The 12,467-nt window shown below is 43.8% G+C and overlaps 2 protein-coding genes across 3 annotated transcripts in view; one reads left to right on the top strand and one right to left on the bottom strand.

Moving 5' to 3' along the window:
- Window positions 1–12,467, bottom strand: part of LOC142782390 (uncharacterized) — a 252,259-nt gene that overhangs the window by 201,619 nt on the left and 38,173 nt on the right. The window lies entirely within an intron of this gene.
- LOC119178639 (uncharacterized) overlaps window positions 1–12,467 on the top strand; it is a 109,585-nt gene that overhangs the window by 63,983 nt on the left and 33,135 nt on the right. Inside the window, exon 11 of one of the 2 annotated variants that reach the window (XM_037429855.2) lies at window positions 10,481–10,507. The exons of the other annotated variant lie outside the window; for it this stretch is intronic. Coding sequence (XP_037285752.1) covers window positions 10,481–10,507 — 27 coding nt within the window. The remainder of the gene's footprint in view (window positions 1–10,480; window positions 10,508–12,467) is intronic. 2 annotated transcript variants of the gene reach the window in all.

Below are 12,467 nucleotides of genomic sequence, written 5' to 3'. Positions count from 1 at the left end.
CTTATGGTGTTCATTTTCCACAGTATTATTTATGCACTTTTAAATATTAGGTGCACAACAAGCAGTTAACCAGTTCAACCTGGCCCTTGCAGGTGATATAATACCTCAAAGAGAGTTCGTGCGGGCAGGTTATATGCTCAGATGAGTAGAGAGCGTCCACACCTATGGAGCTTTGTATCATGGCCAAAAATTTGGCCCATGGTCGAAAGGTACTTCAGTTGGCAAATTTTGCACATTAATATTATCCAGTTTTTCTTTGTACCAGTCTTGTTCGTATCTTTGAGATTTGGCTTTAGCTTTATCATGTTGCTGAACTGGCACTAGTGGGTGTATTTACACGGAAGAAGAGCATTAATTAGAATGTATTGTAGGCTGGTTTGGGCTCACTTGACGATGTAATCTAGCATAAGCACAACCACTGGCACAGATGCCGCGCTGCAGACGCAACAAACTTTTCTCGGAAGGCAGCAAGATACAGTCATTTGTGAACCATTTATTTATTTATTTAAAAATACCTTGTAGGCCTCTATTGAAGCATAGTGTAAGGGGGGCAGTACAAAAGGTGCAATTTCAGTATCGTTGTTCACAAAATACAAATGCGTGAGCAGCGTTCATGAACCAAATGACAAAGAACAGTGCAATAGAAATTAGTTATGGCTGTACTGGTAAAAAAAAATCACAGCACTAGCAAAAATTAAACATGTAACAGTGAAATAATCACAGGAGGTATCATCTATAAAGTAATCTAGTCAAGCAATCTTCAGATTTCGTACTGTGAATTGGTTCACACATGAAAAAAAAAAATGATAAAAGCAACACTGAGGTGTTATAAAGTGATGAAAAAAAAAAACAAGAAAGAAAGATTACAATGACACAAAGGGTGTTCAGCTATAATGCAAGATTTCTTTGTGCTTCTTTGGTTAGGTAACTGGTCAATACGTCAAGGAATGTATTAGTGTCATGCGGTGCTATCTGGCAGGGAGTGCCAACATCGGACAGCAGAATGCACGTGTTAATTCATACATGCGCAAAAAGCTAAAATGATTATGAAGCCTGTGTGATGTAGAGTAGGGTCGTGTCAAGCATGTCAGTGTTCGAGATGAGTGAATTAATTTGTGAAACAGTGTCAGCAAGGCAATGCCACGGCGAGTACTCAAAGATTGCAATAAAAGGTTCAGTTTGATATGAGTGACACTAGGTTGATAGTTGTAATTGTTAGAATAAAGCGGCTTGCCCTGTTCTGAACTTTTTTCAATATGTTGATCAGATATTACTAGTGAGGGCAACAAATTAGGGAGGCATACATAGGTTTAGGGCGAACAAGAGTGAGGTATAGTATATGCTAGTTTATGAGCATTTGGAGAAGCGTTTCTTAGATTTTGACGCAGCTATCCCGAAGATCGGGAAGCTGTGGCTCAAATGGAGGTGATGTAGTCTGATTTTAAGTGAATGTAATTCCTAAATATTGATATTGTGTAGCAATTGCAATAGATGTCTTTATTGATATGGTATGATTACAGTGAAGGTGTAGCTTTCCGAGTAAATGACATTACTTTGCATTTTGACATGTTCAGTGTCATTAGCCATTTACAGCACCACTCACTAACTTGTTCTAGGTCATGTTGAAGAACCAGGTGATCGTCTGTATTTTCTACTGGGCGATAGACTATGCCAGTTGTCAGCAAGTATTCTTATAGTACTGAACACGTCATGTGGGAGATAATTAATGAATATGACAAAAAGTAATGGCAAGTGAAACAGGATGGTCCATGTTTCAGTTGTTGACTGGCTGCTCCAAGTCGACGAACAGCTTAAAGTATATTTCTGTAATCTACAGTGGCTTCTGTAGATCGCAGAGTTATCATTTCGCATACAAAAACATTGCGTGTGCTTCATTGGCTTTTTTTGTTTTAGCAAACCACGCAGCCTAGCTCGATCGACCAGTAAATTTAGGCTGTGTGCGTATTGCAACAAAGATTTTTTTTCTTTTTTTTTTTTACATCGGAGTGATAATCTCTTCAAAAATGCCTTTCCAGGGTTTTCGAGCTACATCTGTGGCCCTCCCATGTTATCGACAGAATCAGTTGGCTGTGATTGGTTGATGAGAAAAGCAGTGCAAAATGGAGTGTAAGGCTTTATCATTTACCCCCATTGGTAACCTTGGCTCAAAATAAGCCTGTTGAAAAAATAAAGTTCGCTCTTGTCCCTCAATGTTACACTTGAAGTTTCACGGTGGGTTGCATTTAACACCTGTGTTTGGATTTTTGCACTGGTCTACTTTGTATAGAAGTCTCAGCTATGCATTATGTGCAGTTACGTGCAAAAGTGCCTCAGTGGAGTCTGCGTCCTGTTACGCAGGAAGTTTGTTGTGGGTTTGGTTCCTGTCTTGTGTATTTTGTACATCTTCTGTCTCACTCTCTCTGAAGTTATGGATGCAAACCAGCTACTGAATCCCAGTGCCTAATAGTTAGGCACAATGGCCCCATTTCGATGCTGGCTGTATTCAAAAACACTTGTTTTTCTGCACATTATAGGAGCCTGGTTGGCCAGAAGTAATTCATAGCTCTTTGCAGTGGGTGCTTGTCACAGTGCATGCTCCGATTTCAAATGTGGAACGCCATTAAAGGAGCAGTCATTGTTACTTGCAATGTTGTAGAACTGACAGTATACTAGGTTCCTGTTTAAATAACCAACAGAGCTGTTCCTTACGTATATCTACTTGTAGAACGAAACTGCTTCACATTCCTTCATCTTCACAGCAGCCTTGTTCTCACATTCAGCCAGACTGAAGAATTCTCCTCATTATAATTTCTTTCTTTTCTTCTTTCTTTTTGTTGTGCCATTCTTCTAGAAATTGTGCCCTGTGGATTATTTTGGGAGGAATAAACCAGCACTGCGTCTGTGCATGGCAAAGTACATGATAAACACGTCTTTCGTGTGAAATTCATCTGCAAGTAATCCTGCAATTAGGTCAGATAAAGCATTTGTAGTGAACTGGGATATCAACACAACATTCTCTGCTCAGTTCTGTGCGAATGAGAAACATTTTTTTCTGTTAACGCACATGTCTGATTCATGCTTCTCATTTTCAATTATTCAAACTGTGTGGCGATGACTGCAATAGCAACAATTTATTATGTTGTAATGGTGATGCCGCACGCGCTCCTTTCCTAATTTTTGTTATTGCACCATTACGCGTGTAACGCTGCCTTGCGCAAACCGTGCCCGAATGACTGGGGACTCTCTAGATAATCTTAGAACCTTTCGATGAGGCTATGCACACAACGCGTACATTACAGTTTGATCTGAAACTTACGCGGCCGCTAGCGATAGCATCGGAATCTTCGATGCCACATGTATAGATATCACAGCACTTGATTGCGTGTCAGATTATCTATAGCAACGCTCTATGTTCGGTGCTGTCAGTCTACAGCGTGTATTGCTTGTAGAATGATGTTTTGTTTTCCGGGCATAGGTTAGCCCAAAAATAAAATGTTCACTCATGAAAATAGCGACTGCTGCCTGTGTGGCTTCACGACCCCGTGTCAATACGAAGGCTGACAGCTAACTACAAAACGCTGGTGTAAGAATAAGTACGTCTGCTCCAGAGAGAAATGCTCTTATTGCATAACCTCTTCCCGCTGAGAGCGCACCACGTAGAACGGTTTACGAGCTGTGCGCTGATGCTTGCCGATATTGCGCGAGCCAGCTATCGCAACCATCTCGCAGGTCGCGGGTTCGAATCCCGGCTGCGGCGGCTCCATTTCCGATGGAGGCGGAAATGTTGTAGGCTCGTGTACTCAGATTTGGGTGCACGTTAAAGAACCCCAGGTGGTCAAAATTTTTGGAGCCCTCCACTACGGCGTCTCTCATAATCATATGGTGGTTTTGGGACGTTAAACCCCACATATCAATCACCTATCGCAACCATGTCCTTGATTAGAATCAAAGCTCACAGCTGCTGCTCGAGCAACCCCCCTTTCCTCCGCGTAGGTATTTACTTACTCGTTCAAGACGGGTGGCGTGTCTCCTCCCTGCTTGAGCATTCGCCGGCAGTTCTAACACGCAGTGAGCCAACCTCCGACGCCCTCCAAGCAAGGGAGATCGGCTGTCTCATTTAATCTCTGCTTGAGCAGCGCTCATCATCCCAGCTTGCCCTGTTTTATGGGCGGGTTGAACGTACAATGCGCTGGGAATGGTACCAACTTGTAGTTTACGCAGAACACGGCGGCGACGGCGAAAACTCGTCGAGTGTCCGTATAATTTCTATGGTAATAAAAAAATTCACTTAATTGCCTAGCAATGGCGCGGCGAGCGCACCTAAATTTTCTTGTTGTTCTCATGTCGGCTGTGGCACTTCAATGATCGGAACATGAGTTTTTTACATTTATTTTTGTAGAGCTTTATGGGTTTAGTACGAAGATAACTTATATTATATGGTACTTCATCTCTAGTCTTGAGTTGCTGTTCTTGTTGGATGTAGTGTTTTAATCACATTTTGAACAATACAACACTTTTACATTAGTATTTTTCATTATTTTGAGGTCTAGTAGCTCTCCAGAATGCCACTTATGTTTTTGTTTCTTTATTGAATTGTTGCAGTTCCAGCTTTGATGTTAATATATATGCATTTCGGGTAAATCTGGTCGCTTGATCATCATTGCATGCTTAGTAAAAGCCACTGAAATGTTATGTGTTTACCAGAAAAACAAAATATAATTAAAAGTGATGTGTGGCCCGAGAAATTGCTCCAAAACTAAATTTCGATGCTCCAAAACACACCTTTTGTTGCTCCAGAACTGCTCCAAAACTCCCTTTTTGCTGTTCGAAAGCTGCTCCCAAATCACATTATTCCTGCTCCCAAATCTGCTTCAAAACACTGAAGCCCGCTTCCACACCTGATAGGAGTCAATGCATAAATATTGTCGCCACAACGAACACTTTTTCTTCAAGCGTCCCGCTTCAACGAAATTTTACGATGCAATTGCAGGCTCAGATACTTATTTCTATGCAGTAAATCCAATCTTTAGCATTTTGATGCATTTTCAGAGCCTTAATATGCATCAACGAAGTCTAAAACACGCGTTGGCACCACCAGAAACCACCGCTATACCGCCACTGTTCAGCAAACATGGGCGCTGCCATTGCTCGATAGCGATCGCAATGAGACTGCCCTGCTTTTGCCACTGGCTTACTTAGAGCCGCAGATGATCCGAAGCTGAAGCTCAGTCGCTCAGTTCATGGTTTTCTTCATGCAGCTGCTGGGTGCAACCGCGGAACGATGCCTTTTTTGATTCCGATGCTTATCATTATGTTCGCGCTTGGCCAGTGTGGTAACTAATCAGAGCGGCTGTTTGTCCGAATTGTCAACAAAATAAGCTAGCCGCGAGTGATGGATGATAAGAATGGCATAAAATAATGCAAAAGTCGCCGCTCCACGATACCCTGTCTTCATCTCGGCGTTGTCGGATACTTTTGACGGGGGACAGCTGCTTGTGTTAATCTGTCAATGCTACGATTCGGTTCATTCACGAAGGCGGTTTTAGGCATCGTTTCAGTGTGCTGTTCTCCATAGCCTCGCTGTGCATGGGTGAGAATCACGTCGTGACGCTGCTGGGAAAAAATAAGCAGCAGCGGACATTTTTTGAATTTTCAGATAAACGTTCCTTTGTTTTGCTAGCTCAGATCAGCTATACTTCTTTGATTTCACTGCAAAGAAATTTTTGGTTCAACAAAATTTTTTTCGTGCCCAGTCAGTTTCGTTGTAGTGGGGTTCGGCTGTACTTTGAAACAGCCACTTAGAATTGCAAGAAGCAAGCACCCACAGTGCGCTCGAGGCCACGTGCGCCCAAGCTTCGGTGACACTGCATATGTAGTTTTCGAATTGGGAGATCCGCATGTGTTGTCGAATGAAATAGTGTGAGTCAATTAAGCATGTCCCCCTCAGGAAAAAATATTTACTCATGGTGTAACCAGCTGAAACTACCTTGAGAGCAGCCCAACAACAGAGCGACAGGGGCAAGGAGCTAGAGCTCTCGTTAGGTGCCAGTCATAGTCGGGGCATTGTGTGCGTCCTAAAGATCATCAGTGACGCCTGCAAAGCAGTATAGACTTTTTATAAAGCAAGTCCTGGGAGTTACGAATATTCACGCCATAAGCGGTACCGCACTATAACCAAAACAACCTTTTTTAAGGGCCACAGTTGTGCAAATTGTGTTGATCATGCAGCCTCGTGTGCCAAAAAAATCTAAGCATGTGATGTGTGGTGCTTACAATCATGTAAATTTTCAGATGTTAAAATAATTTAACGTCCACAGTCCCACATTCCCAATCAAATGAATGCGAAACACGAGCGGTGGTGTTTAAAAAAAGAGAAAGCATCATCGCAGAAATTTACCGACTGCTTCTCAGATCGCCTTCATTACGTGCGTTACACAGAAACTATGTTGAATCACGTCCTAAATTTTACGCATTGAAATACGCCAATTGTTCTATTTCACGGCTGTGCACATGATTTCAACACATCGCAATCAAATCACGAGCCACTATTTGAGTGCTGCACATGCGTGCCACCCTCATTTTTATTAACCATATGTACTCCTTGCCTTCAAGTGCAGCCACTGCAAAGAGTTTCATTAATTCCATACTAAACGGCAACTTAGATTGCACGTCCCCGTTACCAAAATGCAACCGACGCTGATTAGGACTAGCCTGCCATTCAGCATGTTGTTGTGGTAAGTTTGTCCAGGACAAGATCGGGCATCAGAAAAATCATGCTCAAGCACTGAACCAAGAACAGCATGCATGGTACGAACTTTGTGTTAGCAGCCAGGAGATCAACAACGATGCATTCATGTGGAGTTCTATGGGAGGGTAAAGTGTTTTATGGGAGTGGAAAAAGACCGCATTGTAGCCAGTCTTGCACTATAAGCGGTTACATTATAAGTGGTCTGTGCTATACTCACATTTCTTAATGAATGTCACTCAGGGCTTTCATCCGTGTCATACTGCAGGCGATGTCGAGAGGTGCTGCCAACTCGAATGAGCACTCTCACTTTAAAACCAAATTAAAATCCCACATGGACAACACTTCCAACTAATGATTGGCCTAAAGAGCCTACATATACAGGACAAACAAACAACACAAACATCTCGAGGTTTCGGATTTTGTTGATGAGGGCCCTTTAGGGGATGCTGGAGGTGTCTGCCCAGTTACCGGCCTAATATGACGCTTCAAATGACACAAGTGATATACGATACATCTATGCCCAAAATGTAAGTTAACGGTAGCATGAAACATGTGTTTGGTTGGAGCTGTAGTAGCTATTTTGGGATAAAATAAGAGCACCTTTCTTGCACGCAGTGTGTCCCCAGGGCGCTGCCTCATAAGTTTATGACAGACTTGCACTCGCATAATCGGCGTACTCACATAATATAGGTGCGCCCTGAACTTGGCCGTGATTAGAAACAATTCTACCCTCCAGCGGTACAGTTGGAACACGGTCCCCGTACCCTGAAGAAAGAAACAAGGCAAATCGACGAGCAAATAAAAAAAACTTGAAGTGCAATGACCTAATCAATCTGTTTGTCAAAATAAAACTAAAAAAAAAACAGTCCATGAGCAGGAAAAAAAAAGAACGTAAGGCTGTTCCATCAATTACTGATACCCCCAAAATCACCGGGCTCCTTGGAGGTCACGTGTACAATGCCGGGGGCTCGATGGCCATCACCACCATCAGAGAAAAAGAAAGAAATGCCATTTTGCAAGCGGTGTGCGTATGTTGTGGTCGTGTATTCAACTTTCGTTCCACCATGGGGAAGTACGCACGCTACACGGCTGGATATAAACGGAAGGCAGTGCAGTTCGAGCTGGAGCACGGCAATCGGGCGCCAAGCAGGCATTTCGGTGTTGGAAAAACCAGTATTTAGTACTGGAGAGATCAAGAAAAGAAAACTTAAGGCGACAAAGAAGACACGACCGGCTTTCTGCAGTACCAAGACCGGCAGGGATCCAAACGTCTAAGAGCAACTGGTCCGGCATATGCGGAAGCTACGACAAGACGGTTTTGCTGTGTCATAGGATGTTGTGCAGACTGAGGCACGCAGAATAGCCCAAGCGCAATGAATCGAAGCAAAAGAGTTCAAAGCCAGCTCCGGATGGACAACTTGTTTCATGCGGCGCCATGGCCTCGCACCGGGAAAGCCAGCGCTTGCCCACAGCATATGAGGCTAAAGTGGTGGACTTCCACTGTTTCGTTATAAAGCTCTGACAGCAGAAATACTTCATGTTGTCTCAGATTGGCAATGCTGATTGGACACCCTTTGCTTTGATATGCCGCGGAACATGAAAGTGGAGGAGAAAGGTGCATGGAGCGTCATCGGCAAAACGTCTGGCGCTGATAAACAATGATGCACCATAATGCTGGTGGTGACAGCAGATGGGCGCAAGCCCATCTGCTGTCAACACCAGCATTTACGTTATTTTTAAGCATAAGACACTCCCAAAGGCAAATTTTCCTCGAGGCATCTAACTCAGTATACAGGAAAAAAACTGATGAGTGCAACACTTATGGTGGATTGGGTGAAAGCAGTTTGGGGTCGGCAGCCGGGTGGTCTATTGTTCCCGTCCATGCTTGTCCTGGACAGTTTTCGTAGGCACCTAGTAGACCGCGTACGAGATGAGCTAAAGGAGCTATGCACAGATCTGGCAGTGATTCCGGGCAGCTTCACATCAATACTTCAGCCTTTTGACTTGTCCTTGAATAAGCCTTTTAAGGGCAATGTTCGAAGGCTGTAATTTCGCCTGGATGGCTGGAGGACATCAGCTGACTCCAGGTGGTAAGAATAACAGGCTGCCTGTGGAAATGCTGTGTGCTTGGATCGTGGAAACGTGGCAGGTGATCTCCGACGAAGTCGTCAGAAGAACCTTTAAGAAGACGGGTATCTCAAATGCACTGGTTGCGAGTGAGGATGACATATGGAGTGTGGATGATTTGGACACTGAAAACGAATCCCCGCTTGGTGAGAATGAATGTGTGCTCTCCGACTCGGACTTTGAAATAGGGAAAAGGAGGAACACCTACAACTTTTGTGTAAATAAATTTTGTGTGTGTGTGCAGTTGACGGTTCTTGCTTGTTCATTAAAAGGTACGTAGATATGTTTGTTTCATGCTGAAATAATTGGTAAATGATAAAGTCACCTCTTACTTGACAAACATGCAGATTTATAGTGCGAGAACCAAGTCGAAAAAAAAAAAAAATTGGAAAATTTTACCCCGCGCAACTGGTGCACCCCTAACTTCGAGCCGGATTTTCTGAAAAAAAAAAGTGCGCCTATTATGCGAGTAAATACGGTAGTTAGAAATCATGTTTAAAAAGTACAGAATTTGAGACAGAGTTGAGGCTGTACGAGACATGCACAGACATCAGAAGTAGTACTTATTGAGGCCACATATTCTGTGCAGATATAACAAACATCAATCTTCTGCAGTTAAGCCCTCTGACGGCAGTCATTAAACTTGGCACCATGAAGAAAGGGAGAGCTCAGGACGAATACTGGACCTCCATCCTATACATGGTAGCTCGCTACGATCTCTAGCAATGACCCGACTGCAGCACATAATGGTAATACTGGCGCAGGTGCCAAAGTCAACATTGGCTGTGTTCCGATTCTATACAGCATCATGGACAGTTTATGTTGACAGTATAGAAAGACAGCATCGAGCCCATGCTGTCTGAGAAACGGAACCCGTTTATAGGACGTCTACGCAATGAGTCGCCAACTCGCGTCAAGAAGAGGGAGCTAGAAAAACAAAAATAACTGTTACTTCTACAGCTTATTTCATGTTCAAATGTACGCAGAGTTAGGCGGACGACCACTTTGGCGAGATGCGAGCATTTTGCTGAACCGTTATCTTGTTTCGACAGCAAAGCAGCCTGCATCGTATTTGCCTCCAATGCTGTCTTTGCGAAGCTTTCTATTTTGCTGGCTGGTGAGAATAGGAAGGGGACTTATGATGGCTGCTGTCCACTTAGCTGTCTATTTAGATGTCTACGGTGAGTATTGGATAACACCCATTGTTTAAACGTGGCAGGTTGAATCAGTATGGTAGCTAATTGGGCTAGTTGGAACATACTCATCACGATCAGTGCACAAAAAGGACAATCTCAAATGACCCCTTATTTCCGCAGTGCACACCTCATTAATTTGCATAAATGGATTATTAGTTCTTATTATTGGTTATCACAGGTGGAATAGCATTGATGGATTATTGCGGGTGAGGCCAGACAAAGGAGGGAATCGACACATCTGATGCTAGCTACACACCACATTCTCTGCTCCTACAGATCTCCAGCAAGCTTGAATAGCAATATCACTTCTTAGTTCGCATAAACGAGGCTTTCGTTTCATCTTAATTGTCTCATATTGAAGACATCAAGCACACTGACCTTTTCTTCTTATTTTTGCTTGCTTTTCCAGGTTCCAAGGAGGTGGCACGCATAAAATGTGAGTGACATTTTCGTGTGTCACGGTGTTTTATAGCAAGAAGGATGCTTTCGTGCGCTTCACCAGGGCATACACTCTTTTCATCTTAATGAACTGATAGTGGGGATACCAAGAACAAATAAGTCAACACACTAGTCTGTATGTAGTCTTCTCCCTGTCCCTTGAGCTCTATGCTACATTATGTCTGATGCCGTGCTTTTTTTGTTAATGATTTTATATTATTGCCGTTTTTTTTTCTTACAATATGGTTATTGAAACAGAAGTAAAGTGCATGTAAGGGATCCACTAGGGAAGAGCATGCAGCTAGCGAAACTAGGGTCGCGTGGGTATGCAAAAGAAAGGCAGTGCAAACAAATAGGATGTATTTGCAATACTTGTGACAATAGTTAGATGATTTCAGTGGCAGGTAGGGAGCTGTGAACCCAACTGATCAGTCAAGCAAAACGGAGAGGCGAGCGAGTTGGTACTGATTCATAACAACGTAAAAGTAGCGTGAAAAGACACGGACAAGAAAGGGTACACTAATAGCACTGACTCACAACTGGAAGCTCATTTTTGAGCAAGGTTGACAGGGACTTGGAAGCAGATTTGCAGGATATAACCATTAGAATTTTTTTGGTATGTCGACGATTTTTTGGTTTTGACGAGAAGTGTTGAAATCGAGTCATTTGTAGATGAGGTGTTGCAAGCTTTTACCCACCGAGGCAGAGGTCTGAACTTTACCTGTGAAATTACGGTGGACAATACCTTACGATTTCTCGATTTATCCTTGCATTTTTCGTCACAGCGCATCTGCTGGATGTACGCACTCTGGTTCACTAAACCCCTCTTGAGCTACCGTCCCTTCAACTCTAAGCTGGTGAAAAATGACATTGCTTCATCGTGTTTTAACTTCGCTGTGTACAGATTTTGCACGCATTTCGCTCTGCGCAGCTTTCAAGAGCAGGTGGATCGTCTAAAAAACGTAGCCTTCACTGTCTCTGTGATACGTACCACCTGCCTGTGCCTTGTCAAACAGATAAAAGGTATCGATGCACGCAGTCAAAACATGGCTCGTAATGATAAAATAACTGTGACGCCATATGTGCACGCGCTCTCACATTGGCTTAAGAAAACCGCGGTTTGGCTTGAAAGTCGTTTTTTCTGCTAAAAACAAGCTAGCTAGACTATGTTCTATGGTCAGCGACAAGTTTGATAAGGTCGGGATGCGCGGTTCTATTATTAACCACAAGGTTAGATTCGTGTCGTGTAGGGCCAACGTTCTCTGTTGCATCCCTCTGTCGTGTGGTTGTGCCTACGTGGGCCAGACCGGCCGATGTTTAACCATTCTTCTTAGGGTGCATCGGTCTTCCTTGCAGGGAAGACCCCTAACACACCTGGCCATGCACTGCGCTGAGTGCCAGTGTGAAGCGCTATTCTCTGACACTAAAATTTTGTTTGGACACTTCGATCGCACGACACGAGAACTTGTCTAGGCCTACCCCATTAACGCGAGGGCTCTCATGTGCGTTAGCAATCCTTCTTTGGCCTTATTGGACTAGGAAGTTGCGCTACTGGGACTCTTCGATTTTCCACTTCTGGCTACCCGTGGGCTGCCAGAGCCAGCCAGAGCGCGCTCAATCTTCTCGAGTTGCTCCGTCCCCCTCGTGGCATACTTCCAGTTGGGGTTCGTTTTTATCGGGTTGAACGGTTCTGGCGACCCGCGGGAAGCCAGAGGGTCGCCAGACACTTCCAGGATAATTAAGTTGTGGAAGCTTTCTGGGAGATTTTGGGCAGGTTTCAGGCTAGCAGACGCCGAAAAGGTACGATGCGCGCTTAGTGCCATCTTTGCGAGGACTCGATGGATCGCAATGTGGGTGCTTGTCATTACGCATGGCGTTATCTTCTGAAGCCTGTTCCGCTTGCGAGATGAGGCGATTAGGAATGGTGGCGAGTGTTTGAAGCTAATGTTCATCACTTT

Source organism: Rhipicephalus microplus, chromosome 1, assembly GCF_043290135.1.
Source record: "Rhipicephalus microplus isolate Deutch F79 chromosome 1, USDA_Rmic, whole genome shotgun sequence".
Lineage (NCBI taxonomy): Eukaryota > Metazoa > Arthropoda > Arachnida > Ixodida > Ixodidae > Rhipicephalus > Rhipicephalus microplus.
Note: the sequence above shows the minus strand (reverse complement) of the source record. Positions and strands in the feature narration are given on the sequence as shown.